Source organism: Lissotriton vulgaris, chromosome 6 (genome assembly GCF_964263255.1).
Source record: "Lissotriton vulgaris chromosome 6, aLisVul1.2, whole genome shotgun sequence".
NCBI lineage: Eukaryota > Metazoa > Chordata > Amphibia > Caudata > Salamandridae > Lissotriton > Lissotriton vulgaris.
Genome location: NC_141694.1, coordinates 67,638,906 through 67,666,901, shown reverse-complemented (window position 1 = coordinate 67,666,901; position 27,996 = coordinate 67,638,906). Strand labels below are relative to the sequence as shown.

Below are 27,996 nucleotides of genomic sequence, written 5' to 3'. Positions count from 1 at the left end.
CTCTTGATCTCGCTTACAACAAAATTAATTGTTCCCCTGTTTGCTTTAGGGTTCTTCAATTCAAAGGCCAAAGACGTCAGTGAACTTTCCGCCATGGGCCTGGCCCAGGTGAGCAGCTCAGAGCACCCACCTCTATTTCCACTTTGAACAAGCGCACATGAAGGCAATGATTAGTGACACTGGGTGACTAACCGCAGTAGGCAGAAATGGTTGTGCATGGCTGTGCCTTTGTGTCAGACTGTTCTCCGCGAAACATCCAGGTATGTCCACTGTATGTCGAGGAAGGCTGGGTACATGACAAGTTTTCAGGATATCCACATAGGATGAACTGAGTCAAAATGCACATACAAGTTAAATCCTCTGCACGTTCACAGTAGATGTGACTACTAAAGGAGCCCTTTTATAAACCATGCTTAGAATATACATCCATGAAAGAGTCTGCACACATAGAGGAATCAGGTTCTGTTTAAGCGTAACATAAGACTGCAATAGGATCCCGTAGATCGTGAGCACCCAGCATCTGTCCAGTAGCAGCAGGTCCTTGCCAAATATTCACAACAGCAAATGTGAGCAAACAGCTATTCCATTTTTACTTTATTTGTATTTCTTATAAGGACTTTCTGAAAATGTGGCATGGATCTTCTGGGCCTATGAGAAACAAGAAATTGACTCAAACGTAAAGAATATCAGGCTCCTGTTCCTGTGCATTGTCAATGTGTGATGTCTAGGCATCACTTATAGGCAGGGCCACCAGATTTATTTAGTGATAGGAAACCATATTGTGCAACAGGGTTGGCTAAATTATGCGGTCAGAAAAGACAAATTATGTGGCATAATGTGACTACATCTATTGCAGAATTATTGAGCTGTTTTGGCATTTTAACACAAAATAAAAATAAATGGGAAAATGTTTCACCTCAGTAGCACCAGACTACAGCTGCCACCAACGTAACAATAGCAGTTAACCTATCCAGAGGATCTGCCACTTTGACTTAGGTGGCTCTGACACGAGCCATCATGTTGAGACTGTGTAAAGACAGCTACAGATAAGACTGTAGGCAGAGTTTCATGTTGCTTAAAAACACCCTGTTCCATTCTTCTGCAAAGTGAATTCCATTAATTCTATACATTCCATGCTTGTCAAAACGTGGATTTTTGTTAAAGATAGAGCCTATGTTTATCTCTGAGGAAAGCAGAAACAGTTTTATTAACATGTTTCCTGGTGTTAACCGACTTTGGACCACTTCCATTTCTGTCTTTGGCATATATTAGAGTACACCAAGACAGTGTGAGGGAAGAGTGACATCAGTTCTGCAAAGATTTCATTAGGACTTCCAGCCCTACCCTAGTGAATAAGCCTAGGTCATTGCCACCACAGTGCACAATTATGATCACTTGCAGTACTTTTTTCTTTTTTGTTTGCATCTTTTGATTCATTTGAGCTACAAGAATCACCACAACAAGTCATCGTATGGCAGACACTTCAGACCCTTATACTGGAAATGCAGCAGCGGAACAATTGCAGAATTCAAGTAGCTCTGCATATATGACACAAAGATGAGGTACCTGATAATACCCAGTGACAATACTGAACAGAATGACCTTCCCAGACAAAGTATGAAGTCCACCATAGGTATAATCCCTCAGGCCATAGGTTGAATGTTCTATTTGCCACAGTTCTGAAAGAAGGAGGATTTACAAGAGGAAAAGAGATTGCATCTTTGAAGAACATTATCAATCAAACAATGTAGATAGGGGTAGGACACAGTCACAGTGATAGCAAGTATTTCAAGGTCTCTCCATTATATTGTGTCCTGTGGTGGTGTGGTTGCTGGTACACTGACCACATTGTTTGTGTTTTTGCTTTCCCAGTGGCTGATGTTGACAATGCGTGGTTGAAAAGTGAGACGTGGTCCGCCTGCCAAGACCCCACCTTGGGGATGGCCCATCCATTCTTCACGTGCCTCCCTCCTCCTCCTGCAAACAAGAAGCGAAAAATAATCTTTGCACTATCATAACCAATATTTCTCTTTTCACTTGTCTAATTCTGCCAAACTCCGCCTTCCTGTGGAGAATGTTGCATACTTCTGTACTGCCTTCACGCTTTCTGACGCCCCGCAGGGGGCAAAGCCAAGCTCCTGACCCCATGACATGGGGCCAGCTCAAAATGTGAATTATATTGAGGGGATCTGTACTGTATTCTGGCATTTGCAGGGTGGGAGGAATGAAGTGGATGGAGATTTCATTTGGGGTAGGGGTGAAGTTAGTAGAGTAAGCTGCTTTTTTTAAAGTTGTGCCAAAAGGCTCTCGATGAATAATGTCACTAACAGCTGTCAGTAATAAATAATTGCATGTTTTATTCACAAGCTGGTGGTTGCCTAAAATTTCGGTACTCAGTTAGCAAGACCTGCACCCAAGGGGAGAACACCAAACCTAACAAGTTGCTTTTGCTTTGGTGAGCTCCCTCTGGTACCTGAAAGACCTCATAGCGCACATGGGCACTGAAGTCTTTTCAAACCCCTCAAACCAAAATGGATTTCTCTTTTGTCTTCCATGTTTGGTGTACTTGTCATCAGTGACGCTGAACTAGGGGTGCAGGAGGTGCAGCAACCCCCCCTAAAACTTGAAGGAATTTATATAGAGAATTAATAATAACAGGATCCTTCGAATGTGTTTTCTTATAGCAATATTTGTTGTGTTTTCAAAAATAGATGTTGGCCTATTGGGGTGATATTATTGGCCAGCACCCTCATGCTAACTTTCGTTCCAGCACCAATGGGAATGCACTCTATGATACGCTTTATTTTTTTAACACTTTTTACACCCTGAGAAATACCCTTTGTCTTAAAAAGAGTTAGCTATATGGCGGCCGATGTCACCACAGCCAACGCATATAAACATAACAAAAAAGGGGGTTGGGGATTGGCCATAGGTCATCCAAGATTCACAAATCCTTCAATTTTCTTAATATTTTAACACAAAGTCACTTCATACAACAGTTTTTAATGATGCACTGTGAAGTTCCAGGCAGACTTTTTACACTGTCTTTGGAGATGAACATGATGCCCTTTACATGTCTAGCAGTTTGACAGACGTCCTAGAGTTTGTTTCTGGCTGAACCCCATGAAAAATGTAAATCTTCACAATAAAAATTTAAAAAAATGCACAATCTCTTAAAAATATACAAATACATCTTTTTTTTTTACGAAAAACAGTTTGTCATGCAATTTACTAGAGTATAAATAGTCATCCAGAAGTTCACAATACACATAATTTCAGCATTCATAGGCACACCTAGAACAAAATAACCGTTCTATAATCCTACCTTTGTGATAAAAGGATTTAGCACATTAAAACATCTGTTACAAATAAATCAAACTGTTTCTAGATCAAATAGTTTTTAAGTGCATAGATATATATGTGTGTGTGTATGTGTGTGTGTGTTTGTGTTTGTAGCATGTATTACTGTAGATACACATGCTCTGTATACTCCTGCCAACTAGTTTTGGGCTCAGACATTTGCCGGTTGTTATTCTTTGAAGACATGCTTCGAGTCACATGGTATAGTATGTCTCCGCCTATAGTTGACAATGCGCATGGGCACCAACTCCATGTTAGATTCTTTTTTCAACCATCGAGTTTAGACTTATAATGCCGGGTCTCTGAATTTGACACATTCCTCATGCTCTTGTTCTGGCCCAGCCTGGTGAATTTGACTCGAATACTCAGGGAAGAATCCTTCCTTGTTCACGTTGCTCAGCGAGACCTCTCGGAAACTGAGCCACTATTGACTCCTAACTGCCAGGGCTTTGGGCCTTCTTCTGGGCTGCATGCCCCTTGTCTTCGACAACTTCTTAGTAGAGAATGCACTCAGGGTGATGGAATGTATGCCCTTCTAGAAATGTCATCAATGTCACTTGAAGTTCCCATGAACTAACGACGACAAGATGTGTAACCTCTGCCTCTCTATTCTGACCATAATGACACTATGAGCAAGGCCTGCCTTACCTTGCCCTCAAGGGAAACGCTTTGGTATCAACAAAAGAGAAGGTGGGAAAATTAGAGGATGCTGCAACAAGCTTCTGCCGATGTCTCGGGCATCATGGGGAAACATCCCACCCTACAATAAAGAGAGTGAAGAAGCAGGCCCTTAGGCAACCTTTTCCTCTAACTCAGATCAGAGGAAGAAGTTTAGGAGGATTCCCTAACCTCTGCCGTGCGCTCCTCGGAAAAGAGCTGGATACGAACCGTGAGTATGAGCTGTACTGAAAAACAACCCAGGCCCTACAAAAGAACCCGGGCTGGTCCGAATGGCACAACCTTCTGAGCCTCCTCGGCCTCTGATCAGCACTGATACAAAGGCCTCGGAGCCTGCAATGCCCCGCATCTGTCCTTTGCAATGGAGCCATCAGATATTCCACTGGCCTCCAGGACCTTCGATGCTGAAGGCCTTTTCGATGTCTGCATCAAAATGATTCTCGAAGCTGCCAATAGTGCCAAAAATCACATCAGCGTCAAAGACTCCATCAACAGCATCTTCTGATGACTTCAGCAGCTCCAGGAAGAGCTTGATCCAAGGCAGAACAGACTGTTCATTAACCTCAAACAGGGAAAATCTCAACAAAGCTGCCTCTGTCAAAGCCTTAGGAGACTTTGCTTCGGAAAAAAGACTCTGGGGCATATTATCAAGAACGGCGTTAAAATTATTGCCGCTTTAGAGACAGGAAACTTCTGCTAAAGCAGCTATAACGGGCTTGATAATATGCCCTTGTGAATTCCCATATAAGTCCATGTTCACACCAGAACTATGGGAATTCACAAGGGCATATTGTGAGAAGTTGGCCAGATATGCAGTGCTCACTATTCTAGTGATCACTATGCATCAGTCCAAACAACCCTTATTGATGATTGGTTGTAAGTCAACCTTATAGACCAGCTATCCTAGTAGCATGGATACGAGCAGTCTTCGGGCTAAACTCTAGAGGGCGTGTTAAGCCAGCTGTTATACCATCACATATACCCCTTGAACACCAAGTGAAGGGACACTACACAAGTGTTATGAAAATAAACAGTGTATTTATTTAGATCACAACAGCCCTGTACTTTTTATGAGGACAGGGTACTAAGCACACAACAAAACTCTTACGAAAAGACTTTAAGTTGCACAATTTACACAAGTGCCCGAGGGGCACGGAAAACCATATACTTCAAAAGTGGAATGCGAAATTGCTAGCAGGTAAGTACTGAACTAATAGGCTTTGGAATCGCTAGGACTTGACTACTGAACCTTCAGATTACTAGCAGGAGGCCTAGGGGACTCGGGTGCAGAGTGTGCACTCTCACGCGGGATGCGGGACAAAGTCTATGGATGCTAGAATTTACAAAGTTAGTGTTCTCGGGCGAACCCGACTAGTTAGGCTGAAAACGAAAAAGGATCTGGACCCTTGGATAGTGAGGCTATGCTGGGGCACCGCAATGCCGAAGTTACCTAGCCCAGGGGCTGCGGCTGCATAGGTCTGGAAAGACGTCGGGAATCCTCGTTGCAGTCTATGGAGCCTGAAAGAAGAAGTTGCTGGCAGGCGACCAGTGAAGATTGTTCGGTGGATCCAAGTCTGGATCGAAGATGGAAGACACCTGTAAGCAGAGGGGACCAAGTCCTGAATCACTAGCCAGTGATCAGATGGGCACCAGGATGGCACCGGATGGAGTCACCTCGACCAGGTGAGTGGGCGACGCTGGGCTCTGCAGTCTCACGGACCAGGAGGCGTTGTCGGCGACCAGGATGGAGGTGCGAGCTGCCCCACGATGGTTGCTGCTGTCGACGTCGCTGGACCCAGGATTGGGGCAACAAGTCTTGGCAAATTCAAGCCCACGCGGTGGACTCAAAATGGCATCTGGAGTGGACCAGGAGGGTCCGGGGTGCTCCTCTTTTGGAAGGGAGCCAGGGCCAGTCTGGAGCAACCAGACTAGCAGTGGTGATGTCGTCGGTCGTCGTCGGGAAGGCCACAAGCCAGCGGGCTAGTAGCCAGACAACGCGGTGAGCAGCCAAAAAGCAGAAGGGCCCCACGCAGATCTCGTGGATGCTGGGGGGCTGGTCTTCGGTGCTGGAGCTGCTCAGGGTCAGGGCTTCTCGGACTCCAAAGCACTCACCAGAGGATCCCTCGGCGGTCGTGCTGGATAGAAGTCGTGCAGTTCTGATGATGGCCGGTCCCTTGAGGTCTCGTCGCACCTACGGTTCTCAGCTTAGCTGTAGAGGTAGGTAGAGGTCAGAGGTGCCAGGGAAGCCAGGTCTCGTCGAGCTGGTCAGTCGGATTCCGGAGGAAGGACATGCAGCAAACCGCAGTGTTCTTTAGATGGTGCCTGCGGATGCAGGGTGACTACTCCTTAGTCACAAGGGAGAAATCTTGAGAAGAGTCGAGAGTGGTATACACCTGTTACAACGCATTTGTTACAACGCACTACCATTACAACGCGACTTTTACAACGCATACCATTACAACGCATTGCGCTGGGGGGCGCTCTAGGATAGGGAATAAGTATAATTTACTATCCAACACCTTCCCTAGGGTCCACGGGGACTGGAGTTAGAATAGTAAATTATACTTACCACTATCCAGCACCTCAAAGCGCTATGCGTTGTAATGGTAGGCATTGTAATGGTCGCGTTGTAATAGTAGGTAGTTGTAACGGTATGCGTTGTAACATGGTACATCCGTCGAGAGTTCCTTTCGTGGAAAGTAGTTTCTTGATTCAAAGATGATCTAATTTGGAAGGGTCCCCGCTCCTGCCTTTATCCTAAAGAAAGGGGTGGGTACGCGACTAGGTCCTGCCCTAGGGGTGGGACCAGGAAGGGGGGTGGTTACACCCCTCTCCCATGCCGGACTTTCCCCAGGCCAGGGGCTGGTGTGCCCCTGGAACTGGTTCTAGCCGGCAGATGCGTAGTGAGCACCGGGGTGCCACTTGCAGTCACCTTCCTGTAAAGCCCTGCCTACCCAGGATACACAAAACCCTGTCTGGGATGGTGCTAGCACCGTCCCTGACAGGAAACCCTTTGTCCAAGCTCCCCTCGCTGGAAGGACTCCCAGCTGCAGAGGGTCAGACTTGTGTCTGTGGTGGCAGCATCCATTTTGTGATGCTGAGGCTTGAGTTAACCTTAACCGGGGTTCACAGTTACATACATGTCGTGTCCCTCTAGAAGGGTGGAATGCTAACCCCGTTGCCAGAATTGGCGAGGGGTTAGTATTCCAATTCGTATGACACCTTACTCGACATGTTTTGATAAAGCGATACCAAAGATAGCATTTAACTGCGAGGATTATAATGCACTTAAGAGTATATGGTACGCGTTATCATGGAACAGCTATTAGGACTTGGTTCCGCAAGCTGCAAACAGGCTCAGCTCATGCCAGAGCACCATCTCACACGATTCCAAGCACTCTGCCTTCCGGATTGTCAAGGCCTGCCATAGGAGTGACTGATAGGAATTTGTGTGTCCATTTTACATCGCGACGCCGATTTCAGGCGCATTTCCGGCGCCATATTGGACTGGGGAAGGCTGGCGGTCTAGCTGCTCGCTGGTACCGCCCTCTCTCCTCCCACCTTAATGGCGGATATAAACAACAGGTTCTCCCCTCCGCGCAGCGGGCGGGCGCAGCGGGCGCGCCGGCGGCGCGCCAAAGGCGCGCCAAAGGCGGGCCCGTCTGCGCCCGTCCGCGCCTGGCCCGGGCCGAGGGCCAGTCTCCCTGGTCCTCCTGACCCGTGTGTTCCACATTGCCCTGGCCCATATACGCCGAATACGCTCAGGGGTCTACGGCCACTCATACAACAATCTTGTATCCTATTGGACCCGACACACCTGGAAGGGTCGGCTTCCCTCCATATATGTCCCTGCTGCCAACTGCAGATACCTATCCTTCCTAAATCCAACCCAAATAAACAAGAGACTCATCCCCCTAAACCTTTTCAACTGGCACTTATAAATGTCCGTTCGTTGGGCAAACATCGCCAGGATATAATCGACCTTATAGAAGATAACAACTTAGATATGCTATTCATGACAGAAACATGGATGGACAACTCATCCGACCCAGATATTGTCATTGCAGTCCCTAAAGGATTCTCGATCCATAGATTGGATAGACCACGAGGGAGAGGTGGGGGGATTGCTTTTGTTGTACGTGACTCATACACGGTTAGAACCAGCATCATCCCCCTACCATCATGCGAAGCTTTGCAATTCTCTGTCAAACTGACTCCCTCTGACAATTTCAAAGGGATCCTTCTGTATCGTCCCCCTGGATTAAGAACAGGATTTATCACTGATATAAGATCTATCTTGGAATCACGTGCCCTTGACAGCTCTTTTACTGTCCTTGGAGATTTTAATTTCCATTTTGATAAACCTGAAGATAAGGATACTGCTATATTCCTTGGGGATATGACTACTTTTGGACTATCCCCTATGGTCAAATCTCCTACGCATGATAAGGGCCATACTTTGGATGGGATCTTTTCCAACTCCAATGACCTTCATGTAACACAAACCTTTCCGGTCACTTGGTCTGACCACTATGTTATTATGGCATCTCTTAACCCCCACCAATTAGTTGTTCCACAGAAATCTAGAAATACCAATCAAACTTTTAAAGCATGGGATGATATAGACAGCTCCAACTTAAAAGCCTCTCTAGTAGCATCCATGCCTGCCTTCTCACAAGATCCAAATACAGCCACTTCTCAATTTAATGACTGGGTAGATGCAGCTGCATCTTCACTAGTTCCTATTAAGCAAATATCCCGCAATAGATCTACTCCCTCAGCCCCCTGGTACTCAGCTGCCTTAAGACAGCAGAAACAACAATGCAGGCAGAAAGAAAGGCTTTGGCGGAAAGATTATGCTGAAGAGGCCAAAACCAAATACAAGGAAATGGTAGCCAAATATAAACAAATGATTGATGAAGCCAAGAAATCATTTTTTAGTCACAAAATAGAAACTGCAAAAAACTCATACAAACTTTTGTATGACACCGCAAAACAGCTAGCTGGTCATTCCCCCAACTTGACTCCTCCTCCATCCCAACTTCTGTGTGACACATTGGCTAACTTTTTCTTTAGCAAAGTCAACGATATATATTCTGCATTTGCCACGAACATTAAAAATTCTTCCGAAAGCACATCTAGCATACATAATGCTCCCAAACTGACTCAATTTGCTGAAATTACAGAAGCTCAGGTTATGGACATAACCGCTACCATTAGATCAGGCTCAGCCCTTGATCCTTGCCCTTTCAAAGTTTTACAGCCAGTCTTAGAAGAGATTACCCCGGCCATATCCTTCATATGTAACGCTATGTTTAAAACAGGCATTTATCCGGAAAGTTTAAAAAAAACCATCATAAAACCTCTGTTAAAAAAATCACATTTGGACAAGGACGAACCCAAAAGCTACCGACCAATAGCCAACTTACCGGCCCTAGCCAAGATAGCCGAAAAGGCTATGAATAAACAACTTTCCGCCTTCTTGGAACAACACCAGCTACTTGACGAAACTCAGTTTGGGTTCCGCCAGTGTCATGGAACGGAGACAGCTCTGATTAAAGCAGCTGACGACATCAGACTCATCCGCGACACTGGGGGTACAGCAATTCTGATACTGTTGGATCTATCTGCAGCCTTCGACACGGTCGATCATACTACCCTGATTGACCGTGTCGAGGGCCTGGGGGTACAAGGGACTGCCAGCAAACTCTTGGCCTCCTTTTTGGCGGATAGAACCCAGGTAGTTACAACAGGGCCTTTTCAGTCGTCTACTATGTCACTGCCATGTGGTGTCCCCCAGGGCTCATCCCTAAGCCCGACACTTTTTAACATCTATGTGTCGGGCTTAGCCAACGTCATTCGGGCATATGGGATGAGCCTTACATCCTACGCAGATGACACCCAGCTGGTTCTAGCCATTAAGAACAATGGCTATAAAGTGGCGGATGACCTCAGGGCAGGTATGATGGCAATAGGGAGTTGGATGGCCTCCAATTGTCTAAAGCTAAACTCAGATAAGACTGAGGTAGTTATCTTTGGACAACTAACACCTGAGTGGTCATCCAATTGGTGGCCTTCCTCCTTGGGCTCCCCCCCCGAGCCTGTCAACAAAGTGAGGAATTTGGGAATCATTTTTGATGACCGCCTCACGTTCCATCCACACGCCAACCAGATCACCTCCTCAGCTTTTTATAAACTGAAAGTTATCAAAAAAATTCTCCCTTTCCTCCCCGACAAAGCTGGTAAAACCCTTGTAACTTCTCTTGTACTGTCCACCTTGGACTACTGCAATGCCCTGTTCCTCAACGCACAGGAAGGAGTCCTGAATAAACTTCAAACAATACAAAACTCTGCTGCGAGGCTTTTGGGAAATATCCCTAAACACCACTCTGCCTCCAAAACCATCAAAGAGCTGCATTGGTTATCCGTTAAAAACAGGATAAAGTTCAAGACCCTGTGCATTGTATATAAGGCGTTGCATAACCAAGGACCAGCACACCTCATCCGCAATTTGACCCTATATCGTCCGCTCAGAACACTACGCTCATCCTGTTCAGGAGATCTTGTTATACCCCGAACAAAAACAGTCCTATGGGGAGATAGAAGATTCCTGGTATCAGCCCCCAAATTGTGGAACACCTTGCCATCAACGATTAAAGCCAGTCCGTCCTTATGGTCTTTTCGTAAACAACTCAAGACTTGGCTTTTTAATCAATAGATCATCTATAGTTTCCATAGGGTAAATACTCAGATACTTAGCGCCGAGACGCCTATGGGCATTTGTATGCGCTTTACAAATATCAAAAATAAATAAATAAATACATTTTAGGGTTAGATATAGGTATACTATATCTAAAGCAAAGGGTGATTACACCACCTTGCCCCAGCTGTCGTGCAGCCAGTTGTGTCAGATTTAGATGGCCAGCCAGGGGTGGCATAATACATGCTGTAGCCCCTGGTAGGCCCTGGGTACACCTATGCCCTGAGTTACAGGGTCTGATAAGGTGGCCCAGTACCAATTGGAAATGTACCTAAGGTACATGGAATCTATTTTAGAGAGAGAGCAGTAGGCCTGGGGTCCTGATTGGCAGGGCCCCAGGTCAACTAAGTCGGAAAACCAGCAAAACACCAGGCAAAAAGTTGGGAGCAACCATAGTCAGGTATCCACCTTCCTACACATATTATCAAGCCCATTATCGCCGCTTTAGCGTCAGTTTGCTACCACTAAAGTGGCGATAATTTTAACGCTGTTCTTGATAATATGCCCCTCTGTTTTTCGCGCAAGAGCTTGCTTTCAATCAATCAATCAATCAATTTATAAAGCGCGCTACATACCCGTGAGGGTCTGAAGGCGCTGGGGGGGAGAGGGGCCGCTACTGATCGAAGAGCCAGGTCTTGAGGAGTTTTCTGAAGGCCAGCAGGTCCTGAGTCTGTCGTAGGCTGGTGTGGAGAGCGTTCCAGGTCTTGGCAGCGAGGTAGGAGAAGGATCTGCCGCCGGCGATGGTTATCTGGATCCGAGGAACTGTGGCGAGGGCGAGGTTGGCTGAGCAGAGGCTTCGGGAGGGGGTGTGGAAGCTGAGTCAGTTGTTGAGGTATGTAGATCCGGAACTGATGATTGTTTTTTGGAGGTGGGGTGCGATGGTTGTGCTGGCTTTGTTGAAGACGTGGTGAGGGCAGGGGTCGGAGCCCCTCTGAGCTCTCCAGCATACAAGACTCAAGGAACGGAGCACCAGTTCTCCCATTTCTTCCTCCACTGCCATCTATACCACCTACAACACCACCTCCACTTTTGCCCACACTCTTCCCACGGGAAGGCAACATTTTCCATTTCACCAACCCTTATGATGGACTGTTTGATCCGGTGCCCAATGATGACTATGTGCAGACTATAATGTTGGTCCCCTGGGAGATCGAGACCTGGATCACTGTCTAGTAAGAGCATCCCATACAGATGACACTACCTCTTTCCATGAGCTGATCCAAACGGCAGCAAACACTATGAAATAACTAAGCATGGGCTTACAATTCGTTTTGTTCGCGGAATATGCGGATTTTCTGCAATTTCGCGGTCCGCGAATCTCGCGAAATTGCAGAAAAATCTGCGAAATCGCGTGCGGGACGGATTTTCAAAAACTGAAGTACATGAAGCACTTACAGGGTTACAGCAGGTGCCCAAGTTGAAGCAAATTTTTTTGTAACCATTTAAAAAATGGTTACAAAGAAATTAACTTCAACTTGGGCACCTGCTGTTACCATGTAAGTGCTTCCTGAGCGGCGCCTCCAGAGTTGTTGCCTACTTGCAACTATTCTCTGACCCAGCAGGTGCCGGACTTGAAGCTCAAATTCAGTAACACATTAACCAGCCCCCGGTTGAGGCTGGGCAGGTGTGCTTTCTCCCCCATAATCTACAGTGGTGAACCAGAGGGTGACGTGATGGACCAGAGGGTGACGTGATGGACCAGAGGGTGGCAGTGGTGAACCAGAGGGTGGCAGTGGTGAACCAGAGGGTGGCAGTGGTGAACCAGAGGGTGGCAGTGGTGAACCAGAGGGTGGCAGTGGTGAACCAGAGGGTGGCAGTGGTGAACCAGAGGGTGCTGTGATGAGCCAGAGGCCACTGCACCCTACTGCCCAGCGCCAGCATATGCCTGTACGGGGCAGTTTAGTATGAGATGGGACATTGTCCAGCAGCAGCAGCTGCATGCGCCTGAACCCACTGAGCAGGATCAGAATGGCTTTGTACCAACACGCGCAGAAGAGATATCTTGGACATCTGAAGGATTCTGGGGTCCTGTGGCAAACATATTTTTGCATCCATGAGTTTCCCGAGCACCATCCCCGTGTAGCTCCTGTGACCAGGAGGCTGCTTTCTCCTCATCTGCTTCTCTGCTCGGTCTCTGACCCGTTATAAACAAGATGCATGTGAACTTGCATAGAAGCCCCGCCCGTTTGGCCCTGTCCATCACACCCTAGCGGTATGAAACGTCTTCCCGCCCGTCCCCACTATAATGGCCAGCTCACTCAAGAGACCTTGGCGCCTTTTGGCGCGCTGGCAAAGTTACAAGCACACGTGGTCACATATTTGTGCAAATGGCACAAAAATCCACGAGTTTGCGGTAAAATTCGCGAACTCGCGAATTTCTTTTGCCATTTCGCACGAATTCACGGACCGCGAATTCGCAAATTTCGTCCATACTTAGAAATAACTCCCTCGCGGCCTATCTATTTTATTAAGCGATTCAAACTCTGAATTCAAACAAGGGCAAAGCTAAAATTCAAAAACATATACATTTTACTTTCTCATTATCTATTATTTTACTGTTTTTTCATTAATACTCTTTTTTTTAAAACAACATTGTTTTCAACATAAAGCTTTATCAAAAATACACGATTTCATCAAAAATCTGCAATACAAAATCGTTTTCCACACTACAATCCATTCATTCCCTGGTAGAGAAGTGACACAACCAAACCACTCATTCACACATACCTATCTTTTCTACCCCATACACATCCCATTCACAACTCAATCTATCTGTACAAGTTACACGTTTAGTTAATTCTCGTCTATGACCCTATTCAGGGCTACTACATTCAGTAGGATTTTACAAAGACTTAGTCAATGCGTTTCGGTGGCATACAGCAACAATAGGAGCCACCATCATCAGGACCCACCAGCTATGACGCAATTTGTTCTCTACACCCTGGGATTTCCTGCAAAAATGTGTATAAAAAATCCACAATAAATTACATGCCCATGACATATCAATTACAACAGACATCAATTGGACCAATTACCAATTTACAACATTGTTAGAACCTCAACGTACCAGTGCCACCTTATACCAAAAGTCACCCGTGAATATATGTCCACAATATTAGTGAAATTTCTGTAATTCTATTGCCCCTACTTACTGAGGGCAAGAAAAAACAGAATCACAAAGAAAGAAAAGAAAAAGAGAGATCTTTTTTTGCACCTCAAAATACTTCAGGCACCGTCACCACATTTATCTCCGCTATTCTAACATCATTTGTTCTAAATCTGCACTTAACCTTGCTACATAGATACTTACTAATGACGAATCTTCAATCAATATGAAAGATCTTCAACACCTCGGAAGGCACCAAAAGTTATATCCTTTGTAAAACTGAGCCTTCTTCCTAATAGGTGATAAAAGGAAGAGTGCCATCAACTATCTTCTATCAAGGATGTTTTCATACTCAACCCCCAATCTCTAAGCCATACTTCACCAAATGTCTTACCTAAGGACAGCTTCTTTTATCCTGCCGATGTTGGTGGACACAAGTAGCTACACGACCCCACTGAAAGGTTGAATAACCTGCATGAGGAAAATATGTAGTATAGGATCTAATATAGCCCATTAAAAAATGATCACAGCATATAGAAACCTATAATGTTTTTCTTAATCCAAGTACCTTAAATATATCCGTTCGCATATCTCAGTATGTGTAGGCAAATTTTTCAATGCCGGTATCCCTCACTTCGCAGCGTCAAATCGGTACACGTTATTTTTAAATTGATGGAGCGAGGTACAGAAGATTTTGTGTGTACGCCATTCAGATTAATCACCCCCATAACATAGTAATATGTTAATTTTGATTGCTGTGTATTAATAAAAACACACACATTATTACATGTGGGAAATGCTTTGCACTAACAGGTTTGATTAACATATTAATTAGTGATGTAAAATGCATGTTTAATCTATTTCTGCATTTAAGTGGTGTAATAATGCATGTCTATGTTGTAAAGTACATTGTGCATTTGCATGCTGCTTTTCTGCTTTGTTTTTAATGGTTTGCAGTGTGATGCTTTTCTGCTAGGTAACAGTTTTAAAGGCTACATATTAGCACTGGTGGGTGGGGGGACGAAAAAAACACATATATTCTGTGTATTTACATTTTCTTTCTGTGTTTATCGTAGTTTTGGTTGGTTGCCAATTCCAAAATGGCTTCGCTTTTCCCGGTTCTGCGCAATAGAAAAAAACTTACATCATTTTGCTGAGAGAAAGCTCTTCCATGCTCTATGCCTCACTGAAAACTTTGCAACTTTAGCTGACTATGTTCGAGGTCATTTGATACGAACGCTGGTGAGTGGCTGAGGGCCAAAATGATAACCACAAGAACAGCTGACTGTCTGCCAAGGACAAAAGTCAAATGCCTTCCAAAAATGACCACGTGGAAACAGCTGAATCACTGAAAATGAACATTTAAAGGCCTAATGATGAACCGGAACAGTCGAACTTGTATTTATCAGTTTGTCAAACAAACTTGTTTACGGACATCCTCAAAGTTAAGAAATGCACGGACAGTCGAATTTGTATCGGTCAGCTTTTTAATCAGGAAGATATTCATAGACATCCTGAAAGTTAAAAAATACATTGTCGATTAACAAACATCCTGAGAGCTAATAATTGCAATGTCATGACCAATCAGAGAAAGGGAAATGGCAAGACTTGAAACATTTGAGGGTAGAGAGCCAACAAACACAGTATAAATATCAGAGCAAAATTGGGGTTTGATGTCACAGAAACTGATCGCAGAGAGAAGCTGATTGCACTGCAGCTCTTTGTAGAGATGCTGGGAGCCTGAAACTATGCCAGAATGCCCACAGATAACCCCTGTAGGTTGGATATTTGTTGCGGGACACTAAGCCTGGGTGAGAGATTGCTCCGGAGGAGGCCTAGGTTAGTAAGTATAGTTGGGGTTTAGTGCTGGGTAGGCAGGTTTTATTGTAGAAATCTTTAGAATTTAATGCATGTTTTAACTATGGTTTTCTGATCTTTTCATAAGGAATTCTCTTTCAGTTACATGACCAAGGATTGATTAATCTAATGGAGTTAAAGTGAATCTGAATTTTCTCTTCATGATTTTATTAACAGTTTCTTGATTTATTTCCTGAATAAATAGCAATGCTCAGTGAAAATTAATAATGACAGAATAAATGCAAATTTTCTTTTATGGAAATTATTTACATAAAATCTTTTAAATGAAATGTCAATAGAAAGAGCTGTGGCTGGCCAGGGTTCGCACTCAGATTTCGCAGCAGAAAATATTTAGAAATGTGTGCAAGTCACATCCGGAGCTAGCCACACAGAAGCTCCACTGTCAAGGCAGATACTCAATTGCATGAGTGGAGGATTGTGCACCAAAGAAAGAAGTCCGTAGAAAATGTAGTAGGTAGAAAAAGTTCCTTTATTGTTAATAATCTTTAAAAGGCCTCAGCCAACGCGTTTCGTCCCCAAAGGGACTTCGTCAGGGCTGAAAGGACAGCGATTAAACCTCTTAAGTAAACAAATACATATATATTTACAATCTATATACAGAAACAAAACAAGATATTCACAACAAAACATACAAATACTGCACGTTGATACATATTTATAGATCAACCACAATGAAACTGTACATATTAAAAGAACTGAACAACCACAAGGAACAACATATATGAATTGCTTCTTGCTGCGTAGACCTGGGAGTAGTCCACACAGCAACAGCAATGAAAACTAGGTCTAGGCGCAAAGAAATTGAAAGTGGTGGACATTATATGAGAAGAAAAACAAGTGACAGAAACAGACACTGAACCAGGCGAGAGTGAGAATAATCCTAAAAAAAACAGTAATAGAAAGACTCAAACAAAATAATACCCAGAGTGCAACGGAAAAGGAGAAGTGGAGCCGTGAGATTGGAGAGTATGACAAGACCAATAGCAGTCACAGTTACCTGAGACAAAGCGATGAGAAAACAGAAAGTAGAGAAAGAGAAAAGGGAGGGGGGATCTCCACCAAAAGGCAACGTGACGAGCGGCGTGGGCCCAGCAGACGGTGTATAGTTAAGATCTAGCAGAAGATATAACGTGCAATAATGTTTAGAAATATAGCAGACGTATCTTGGCAGGATCACAAAATGAAACAACAAAAGCAAAGGCACTCACCAAAGAAACACAGCAATATTAAAGATGAGCCCAGGACATGCTAACCCTAAACACGCAAATCCACACTGCAGGTCACTGTGGCTCTAACACTATAAACAGAAATCTCAAGAACTTGAATTGTATATATAAATAAATACATATGTGTGCGACCACACGTGTAAACAAATGAACAGTGTAACGGTCCCACATATAGGGCATCACGGCTGGAAGAGAAGCACAAAACACGCGCTCCCTTACCTAATACGTATTCCAATAGTAACGTGGTCAGTATGAGGGTGGACAAACGCCGTTGCAGCAAAAAGGTCAATCAACACGAGTAAGAGCAACAAAATCACATTCTAAACGGAAAAAACAAAACAGCATAGTGGTAATAACCAAAAAGGAGGAGTGCTCAAGAATATAGGGAAACAACCGGACCATACCCCTATCCACAGACAAAAGGCCTATTTATGACAAATAAGTGGAGAAAAAAAGTAGAAAAAGGACCCAAAATTCAGTATGTACTCCCACCCCGGTTACCGGTAGTGACCAGAGGGCCTATTTATGACCAATAAGTTAAAGATGACCCGAAATTCAATAAGCACTCCCACCCCAATTAGTGGTAAGAACCAGAGGGAGGAGGATGGGGGCACAAAGAACCCACAGGAGAACCTTCTGAAGACTGGCAGTTAACCCTCATCACATACCGCATTGGTAACATAAACAGAAAAAGCCTGAAGTCTTGTCAAAGTGCCACAGTAAAATGCTCACCTAAATAGATAGTCCTTGTGTCAACGTAGTGGCATATGAGAGGGTCAACGGGCCTTATAAGGATGGTACAGTCCTGCATAAACCAATAAAGTGAGACCAACAATTCAATCACTATTGTGGACCTGGTATTAAGGGCACATGCATAAGTTGACACTGCAAGATATTACATGCCCTTTGCGTACACACAGTAATAGATAAACCTGGGTGGATGATACGCCTGGACTGTGAAAAAGTAGAAATTGAGGGCCCCACAGGCGACACAGCTGGCAATAGAAACTAAAAATACAAAAAAGGGGGGGGGGGGAATTATAAAGTAAAAGCAAAGTCGATATCCCTATACTCCCATTGCCGAGTTACAAATACTGAGGGTACAGAAAGCGTCTAAAATAGCTAATGAAAAATCATACCTGCAATTATGCGTGAAACAGCGAGGGATCAGGCATTTATCAATCCTTTTCACTGCTGGAGTAATATTCTCTCCATAATAAGGGAATGTACTAATAAAAAAGAATGCACAAAGTATATAGACAAACTAATGCAACATATTTCTGAAAAAATCGTGGACATCAGTTGACAATAACTCTTCCCAATATCTCCACACTACCCGAATCTGCAGGAGAACGGAAAAAGGGGGGGGTGTTGCCCCAAAGGAAGTCCGGGTGATATCTAATGTTGGGGGGGTGGAGGTGCAGAGAGTGGAGCGAACAGCTGTTCAAATGTTGCAACAGCACCATTATTTCAAAAAAGTTCCACCCCTAAGTTCAGGTAGATATGAATTGCAAGCGTAGTAAGCCAAGACGTACAAATAGTTGCAACACCAATTCAACGAATTTAAAGCCCAAATAAAATACAACATATGGTGTGGTAAGTACAGCACCGATGGTAAAAAAGACCGATAATTGGGCAAAAATGTATACAGTGTACTCGGTTCATAACGAGTCCCAAAGTTGCAACTAGAGCAATGTCACCCGCCTGTGGCCATATAACGGGGCCATACTAAGAAAATGCCAGATCAGAATGTCTGATGTGAGCACACCTTAAAGCGTGTGGCAAAGGAAGGGTACGGGGGTTCCCACCCACTCCTGCCAACATATTCGTTGTGGCCGCCGGGGCAGCGTTACTTCCCCAACCGCGAGGAATACTCAGACGAAACTACGAAGCCTCTTACCTGGGTTCGAAATGCCTGTCAGCAGTCAGCCGGAGGTTCAAAGGACCGGCGATAGTTGTCCGGCTGGCTGAAATACACCCACCTCCGTCATGTGACCGGAACATGCACGATATCTAAGCTCTAAGAGAGGCGTCGACACTAAGATCAGCGCCATGTTGAGACAGGCAAAAAACATAGCGCAGAGAAAAGAAACACAACCATCTAACAAGAAAGACACAATATCCAACGTAAGCTAATATAAAGAAAGAAGGTAAAACAGAAATCGGAATCACAACAAATAGAAACAGGAAAACAATATAGAACGACAAAAAAAAAATGGGGACAGAGTGCAATGTACATAATAAAACTAAAATGCAGACCGCGAGGTAAATGGCGGCGTCTCTGAACACAGAGGAAACACATTGATGCATAGATTAGTTTAATACAATTATTGAGGAAAACAAATGTTGGTGTTAAAAACTGCGCTGAAAAGGTATCCTGTCATAGAAGAGAATTCACGCAACCCATTTTATTTATATATTTGCAAGGGTCTGGGGTAAAGTGTGTGTGTTTGACTAGGTGTGTTGTACTTCGGTGTTATGGGCCCCACCGGAGTGACCTGGACCTTGGGTTGGTGATATTTCTGGGTAAGCGCTGCATCATCATAAAATTACACCAACTAGCGGTATTTATTTACCACTGCTAATCAAATGATGTCAATATTGTTACACCATAAACTAAAAAACATACAATCGCTCTTTACACACAGGGCACCTTTCTGTCTATTCCCATTCTCATATTTTTAACCCCACAATCCTGTGGGCATACCACTTACCAATGAGCAACATCTATATCCACTGCTATGTCAATAGTGGAAGCAGACAGCCGTCTGCTTCCAACCTACCAACAACATTCTATGGGCCTTCTAGAACATCCTTCTCAGTTCCATATCAATTAGAAAAAGCACCAGGAGTAAACAGCCGTCTACATCTTTCAACCCAGTTATGTTCTAACAGTTCACTCATCTTTGTCACTAGACAGCACACCTGCCGCCTGCATAACATCTTCTATACACCAAGCAACTAACCAGATTATTATCCCAATAGAAATGGAACACTACTGGTCCTAATGTCCTCACTCAACTTCATATAGGTACTAAAGATTTACCATGGTTTCGTGATGTTCCACTGAATTTCTTTGTTCATTCCATATTTTACACTATTCAGAGTAAAAATCCAGAAGATCTCCCTTCTTTTACGAATTATCTCCATGGGCGTTCCCACCTGTCCTTTCACCTTTTCCAAAACACACCATTTGATGTCCCTTTCAGAATGATGTTTAGTAAGAAAATGTTGGACAAGCGGAGCTTCGGTCCTACCAGTACGTTTCGCTGATTTGTGCTCACTATGTCTTACTCTAAATTCACGCAACGTCTTACCAACATATAATAAGTTGCATGGACAAGTCAACATATTCACAATATTCTGACTCCTGCAATTCGTAAGATCTTTCATCTTAATGTTCCCACCTTGATACTTAATGAAATCCGTAACCATAGCCGAATCACAAGCATGACAGGATCCACATCTGTGGTTACCCATCACCATCGGGAGACCTGTAATGGTGGTCTGACACATTTGGTGTTGTGTATTAGATCTAGTATGTAAAACAATGTCACGCAGGTTACGATTTCTACGGTAGGCCACCAATAGTGGCTCTAACTTGGCTCCATCATCATTGGTGTTAAGAATTTTCCAATTTTTTTAATAATGTTTTTTATCTTGAAGTTAATGGGGGAGTGATTGATGACACAAACTACCTGCTCCTTTGAGGTATGATGTGTTCCCTCCAAAAAGGCATTGCGATGATAATATTTGGCCCTTTTGTACGCATGATGGACTAATCTATTCGGGTAGTCCCTGGCTAGCAATATTATTCTAAGAGCATCAGTGTGTCCATGAAATTCAGTCATATTGGTACAGTTTCTTCTTATCCATAAGAACTCACCAAACGGAATTGAGTCCTTCTGGATAGTAGGATGATAACTTTGGTACCGCAAGATGGTGTTCTTTGCCGTTGGTTTTTGGAATAAACTAACCTCCAGGACCAGATTGGACCCCGAGATCAGGATATCCAGAAATTCTACATGCTGGGCAATGCTCTTGGCTGTGAAATTAAGACTATTGTCACTTGCATTTAACTACAAGATGTATTAATTGAGAGAGTCATTATCTCCCTTCCAAATGAAGAAAATGTCGTCAATGAAGCGTCTCCACGTTTCAACATTGGTAAAAAAAAGAGCCGCCTCATTGAAAACATTTCTAATTTCCCACTCTCCCATGTAAATATTTGCAATACTGTGAGCACAGGAAGCTCCCATGCTAGTGCCTTTTATCTGTTGGTGCAGCGACCCATTAAACTCGAAGAAATTATTCATAAGAACTATTTCCAAACATTCAAGCAAAAAACCATCCGGTCTATCTCCTGGGGTCCTCTGCAGAAGGTCTGCCGCCGCCTGTAACGCCTGACATTGAGGGATGTTGGTATACAACCCCTCAATGTCAAGCGTACCCGTAATTCAGAGATGGGGTTGAATTGCATTCCCTCAAGTTTACCACTAATAATATCTCCTGCGTTGCGAATATAGGAGGCATATGTCTGAGTTCAAGGACACAGATATGAATCAATATACTTTGAAAGTGGCTCAGTACTCAAGCCAATGGTCGATATAATGGGACGCATAGGTGGGTCTAATACGTCTTGGGAAGACCATTCAATGCTGGAATTTTAGGGCAAGATTTGTTAAGGAAATTATACTCCTGCTGGCAAATGTCACTTCGCTCGAATGCTCTAGAAGTTATTTCCTCAATGGTATTTCTCAACTTGGATAGTTCTCTCGGGTGGGATTTTTTGTAATATTGTGGAACACCCAGCATTTTAGAAATGTTATCATCGTAATCAAGTCTACTCATAACGACTATGCCACCTCCCTTGTCACTGAGTTTTATAATTATTATTATTATTATTGCATTTATTGAGCGCACAGCTACCCGGAGGTTTCCCGGCGCTTGCCTTAGGGACCCGTCCTGGCTTTTCCCTGTGAGATAGCCCCTACAGGGCATCCCCAAGGTGAAAGCCAGGCATCCCGCCACAGGGGGGCCGTTGTGGAGATTAAGCAAGCTTAATGCCCAGAGTTGCAGAGTGAGAACCCATGATTAAAGCAGGCACCGAAGCGAGAATTATCGAGTCCGTGGACATTTGAGCTCAAGACCCTACCGCGTCGGGAATTGAACCCTGGTCCGGGGTCTGACCTCAGCTTCCGGGTCTGCCTGCTCTACACCGTGAGCCACACTTCTCCACAATAATCAGATCCTTATTCAATGTGATGTTCTGTAATGCTTTATTCTCTGTGGGTGACACATTCCCACGCACCAAGGGGAGATGTTTAACGACCAGGGCAATCTCTTTCATAACATTCTGTTAAAAAATGTTCACTTAGGGCCCACCATCTCCAAGGTTGGTGTAAATTGAGATGGGGGCATATATTTGGACTGGTTTTCCTCCTCAATTTCCATAGGTCGATCTTGAAAACATTTCTTCAGTCTTACTTTTCTAAAGAAAGAAAACAAATCCTCATGCAATTTGAACAAGTTTGGCCGGGTACTAGGGACAAATGACAGACCCCGACTGAGAACCGAACGTTCTTCTAAATCTAAATTTGCTGATGACAAGTTAAAAATAGGCAAAACATCCACTCTTTCCTGATCTTCCCTTTCAAAAACATTTAGTGCCAATACTGATGGTTCCTGGTTTTCAACTATGGCTGCTGATGTTGACGGGCCATCTGTTGTGGCTCCCCTCTGTCTGGTGCCAATCTCTTGTTTTTCCCTCGATATTATCCCCTCGGTAAAAAAGGAGATTGACCCCGAAAAGGTTGCTGTCCCATTTGTCTGCCCCTATAAGGACGAGTGTCATACTGTGCTTCACGTATATCTTGAGCGACATCATTGACAGAGTCTGATGAATATGTCTTGGAGAAATTTAAAATCACGATAGTTATTTGTACTCCCTTGGCGGCCCTGATCGTAGTTTGAATCCTGGTAATGGGGAGAATCAAGATATGGGTAAGCGTTCTCTTGAGTATACCACCTGATGTCCTTTTTCAGCTACTCTGTTTTTTTGTTATTCAAATAGATCTCAAAGTCCTTCATGTCTATATTGATTCTTTCTAACCTAACCTTTGCTTCTTCCAAAGCCGTGGAGGTATTCAGTTTTTCTTCCAGTGATGTAATTTCCTGACTCCAAACCTCCATCATTTCCCTGGCTGTTTCTATTATAAGAATCATCTAGTCCCTGGAGCAGCGGTTAGCAATAAGTGACCACCGCTCCAGGAACTTGGAGACTTCCACAAATAATGCCGGAACATTGCGTACCCTCAGGCCAGAAGGTATAACCCCCGATCGCAAATACTCCAGCAAGTAATGAACATGCGATTCCATACGCTTACGTTTTTTGCTCAGATTGAGTAAGTTGTTCCATTCTCCATTGTCACTGGGCTGTAAGGAAGATGCATTATCACTTGTCAAAGCCCTTTCTGTTAGTGCAGTGAAATCATCATCTGATCCAAAAGGCAACCACCTTCTACAAGGTGGATATGGATGGCACCCAGTAGAAATATGATTTCTTAGTGGAGACATTGTCCAGGTCAGAGAGAAGGATACAGTTTCTTCTCATGCTAAAGAGGATATTAAAAACAATGACAGACACCTTTATGGTTGGCTAAACTTAGGAAGCATATCATTACTTCATTTTAACCTAGCAATACAAGTATTTGTCCTTCAAACAAAATGAATGTTATATTGCACTGTGTCGGTGAAGCACGGTGGGAGACAGACGTTCCTGCCTCAGAGCCATCCTGCTGTGGGGAAAAAACATCGAGGAACAGCACTCCAGCACCACAAGTCAGGGGCCGCTGGTGGAAGAGGGACGGAATGTTTTCTAGGAAGAGGTCCTCAGATGACAAGGTGCCATTAAGGAGGCAGGAAGGAGACTGGAGGTGAGTTGAACAGGAGAGGATTGCAGCTCGAGGCGTGAGTAGAGCCACAGAAGCAGCTGGCAGCGCACGTGCACTCCCAAGCTTGGGTAACAGCCTTGCCAGCAGCCAGGTGCCCGGCCACGCCGGAGGGTGGCACCGGGACCCATTTGTAATGTTTAAGATCCTAGGCCCTCATCCGATGATTTGGGGTGAATCACTTAATCTCTCCCTGTGATAAGTTCCTGCAATGCTAGAAAGCAGAAAGAGGCAAACAATTATGAAAAAAAATAGTTCCACCAAGGCGTATGTTAACATTATATTTGCTACGGAAAACAGATAAGAGATGCAAAGGAGCAACAAGGATTGGTAAATGCAGGGAAATATTCTACAGTCAATAGAAATGGAGGAAAAGTGACTGCCAAGCACAGGAACCAATGAAAAGCCAGGAAAGAGAGGAGTTGGGATAAGTTTATTTGAATAAAATTGATTTCATAAGCACAGTGTAAGCGCTGTGCAGGCAAAACCAAAAAAGGACACAGATACCGCCAAAGCCATGTGTGCCTCCGTACTTCATCCCATAGTGACTTCTTTCTCAGACACCAATATAGGGCCAGTTCCAGGGCCACCTACCCAGACCCTACCCCCTCCTACCAGAGGCAGAAGCAGTCATACCAGTCATACCACCAGCAGACACCCAGGGTGATACACCAGGGGTGCCTATAGAGGCAACAACAAGAGCAAGCTCCAGCAAATGGTCCTCCACCTTAAAACACTGACTCACCCCCTCCTATGTCACGATCACACTACACCTGTGAGGGGATGTATGACGTTACAACGCATACTTTTACCACGCATGCCTTTACAATGCGGTTTTTACATCGCAAACCTTTACAACGCATAGTGCTTTGGGGTGCTGGATAGTGAAAAGTTTAATTTACTATTCCAACTCCAGTCCCCGTGGACACTAGGGAAGGTGTTGGATAGTAAATTAAACTTATTCCCTATCCTAGAGCGCCCCCAGTGCAATGCGTTTGTAATGGTTTGCGTTGTAATGGTTGCGTTGTAATGGTAGTGCGTTGTAAAAGTTTCGTTGTAAATGTTGTTCACCCCTGTGAGTGTAAGCATGGGCGGAAAATCCGTTTCGCTCGCGGATTTTGCGGATTTTCGGTAAATTCGCAATCCGCGAGATTCGCGAATCTCCCGCAAAATCCGCAAATCCGCGAGCAGCGGATTTTGCTCGCACTGCTCGCACTGTTCGCGTGAGTTCGCGGCTTCCCAGTACAACTTCGCGCCCCGCGAATAAGTGCAAAATTGCAGAAATACGATCTTAGCAAAACTGAAACTACTTACCAGGTTCAAAAGTTCAGGCTCATCATTAGTAGCCATTTCCTGTAGTGCTTCCTGAGGGGCCCCTCCAGAGTTCAGTTGCCAGTTGCAACTATTATGTGACCCTGCTCTGAACCTCAGAATAGTTACACATATGCCACAAAGGTCCTGAATTACAGCTAAGGGAGACAAGCAGGAGCCAGGCTGGAAGTTCAAATCCATTAATCAGCCCCTAATTCATTATTGTCAGTTGGGGCAGGGCAGGTGTTGTAACTAATTTTGCAACAATGAAAGCACTTAGCAAGTGCGAAAGATCACTAATCAGGAAGCACTAAGGAAGCAGGTGCCAGCTAAAAAAATATTCTGTGACACATTAATCAGCCCCAAATTAATTCAGGTCACTTGAGGCAGGGAAGGTGTGCTTGCGTTGCCACAATAATGTACACTGACTGGACAACCAGAGGGTGCTGTGATGAAACAGAGGGTGGCATGGGTGGGCCAGAGGGTGGCATGAGTAGTCAGAGAGTGGCAGTGATGAAGAAGAGTGTCCCAAACAGGCTGGACACGTAGAAACAACAAGTTCGCGAAACTTGCGACCCAACAGGTAAGTTCGCAATTTGCGAAAGTGTACAAAACCCTCGCGAACTGGCAGAAACCCGCGCAAACACAAAAAAAAAATCCGCAAATCTGCGAGAATTCGCGGATTTTGCGGATTGCGAGTTCGCAAATCCGCAAAATTCGGGACCGCGAGATTCGCAAAATTCGCCCATGCTTATGTGAGGGGCAAACTGATATGATTTTCTCCCTCGCTGGCCGGAAATCATATCAGACAAGTGAGTATTAGCGGTTGTTTGCCATGGATACGACTTAATACCCCCCAAACCCCCTCATGCCCTTTTCAGTGTTATCCCCTGGGTAGAATAGTGGGTAGTTTCTTGTTTTTAGGGGTTGTTCGGTCCCACTCCACAAGTCATTCCAAGGCCCTGGGGACGAGTGTGGGCAGAGAGTTGAAGTTCTCCCTGCCCCGCTCTTGCTAGCAGGCAGCAGCAGTGTCTCGGTGGATGTGGTCCCCGACACACTCTGCCATAAGGCCAGGGGGATGGGGCCCTATACCCACTACCCCATTAAATCCTTAGGACCTGGGGATGGGGGCCCTGGGGCCCATGTGTGCCTTGGGGGGAAGGGCCCCACGCACCCCTCTCCCCCCTAAAAATGTGACCCCATGGTATGGACCAGTTGGCATTTTAATGGCTTAGGGAGGGACCCATGCCCCCTAAATTAAAAATACATCTGCCCTGGGGGTGGGATCCATGGGTCTTCATGCTCTCACTTACACTGTGTATACACACATATTCCATCCCTCCTGACCAGTTCAATGCTTTCATTGATAACATCCCTAATGAAATATGAAATTACAACATTGGTACCAACACTGCATGGCAGGGGTGCAAGTTTTAGTTAATTTAGGGTACGAGTTACTTGGCATAATTATACCTAGTGAATTTCAGTTGTTTTTAAAATTTAAAATGTTACGTTCAACCTAACTATAACGTCACTTTAACCTTTTTTTCAGTGAATTTTTAAGGTTTATTTGAATACCTAACTATACCTGTCACTTTAACCTTTGGATATATATATATATATATATAGAAACAAAACACCTCGTTATTTCCAATGAGATGGGATCAGCCCTCGTTATTTCCAATGAGATGGGATCACCACTCCTTTGGGTTTTCACTTTGAATTATTAACTTCTGAGTGACATAATCATCCACATGTATACATTACCCACTGGTGGTCGTTAGTAGGTAGTTATAGTTAGGACCTTGTTTCTATTCCTAAAGCCACATTTTCAAAACTAATGGCCCACTCACTTTAGCTGCTGTGTTGAAAATTTTGGGGTTACTCATCAAGTGTGGAGCGGAGGAAAAGGGGGGGTCACAAAACACTTTTTCTGCATGTTAAATTCCATAGGAAACTGTTGACTCTGGTACAGCCCCAAAGTGCTGAAAGGCATTACACCAAATTTGGCAGAAAGGTAGCTCTTGGTCCAGAGTGCACTCTTTTTGTTAAATGGTGTAAATCCGTTTAATAGTTCCTGAGAAATTTAAAGATTTCTCATATATACAAATAGGGACGCGGAGGATCCGGGAACCCTCCCGATCTCGAGGCTGCAATCTGATTGGCTGCCAACACCTCAAACCAGTAAGTGTTGGCAGCCATCTTGTGACTCGGTTCAACCGAGTCACAAGATAAAAGGTTAAAAAATCAAGAAAAGGGGTAATGGTAGAAACACCCTGACCCCCTAGGCCTGCTCAAAGGGTCCCACAAGAACTCCAAGGGCCCCAAAAAGCATTTTTTTTATGTCAGCGGGTTTTGCGTCGGATTTGCCAATCAGGCTAAAAATCTTTTAAAAAAGAAGCGTGGGCTCCTGCGCTTCATTACCTTTAAGCTCCTGGGTGAGCCAGGTACTGGGGGCAATTTAAAATGAGATGCAGGGGCCCGCGCCAGGAGGTGCGTTTGAAGAGTGGTGGAGAAAAGGGTCAGGTCCTGTGACCACCTCTCAGCAATCCCGCTGTGTGGGGCTTAATGGAGGTAACAGGTAGGTTATTTTTGAATTTGAATTTAAAAACATTTATTGAGCGCACTTTTACCAAGCGGTTTCATGGCGCTTTTCAGGTTATGACCAGCATCAGCAGCAAGAGGGGGTTAGGCAGCAAAAGCTCGGGAAAAAAGAAAAGTTTTGAG

The 27,996-nt window shown here is 44.5% G+C and overlaps 1 protein-coding gene and 1 long non-coding RNA gene across 3 annotated transcripts in view; one reads left to right on the top strand and one right to left on the bottom strand.

The window, feature by feature from the left end:
• LOC147706797 (calpain-1 catalytic subunit-like) overlaps nt 1–2,793 on the top strand; it is an 861,968-nt gene extending 859,175 nt beyond the window's left edge. For both annotated transcript variants that reach the window (XM_086925930.1, XM_086925929.1), the window contains 2 exons: nt 50–108; nt 1,873–2,793. In XM_086925930.1, the coding sequence (XP_086782056.1) occupies nt 50–108; nt 1,873–1,899 (86 nt within the window). In that variant the 3' untranslated portion in view covers nt 1,900–2,793. The remainder of the gene's footprint in view (nt 1–49; nt 109–1,872) is intronic.
• LOC147706796 (uncharacterized) lies at nt 1,635–19,002 on the bottom strand. The gene is made up of 5 exons (XR_015296590.1): nt 18,909–19,002; nt 18,148–18,237; nt 14,299–14,375; nt 14,109–14,196; nt 1,635–1,977 (listed from the first exon to the last, which is right to left on the bottom strand). It is a non-coding gene; the product is annotated as an uncharacterized LOC147706796 (long non-coding RNA).
• Nucleotides 19,003–27,996: the final 8,994 nt, after the last annotated feature.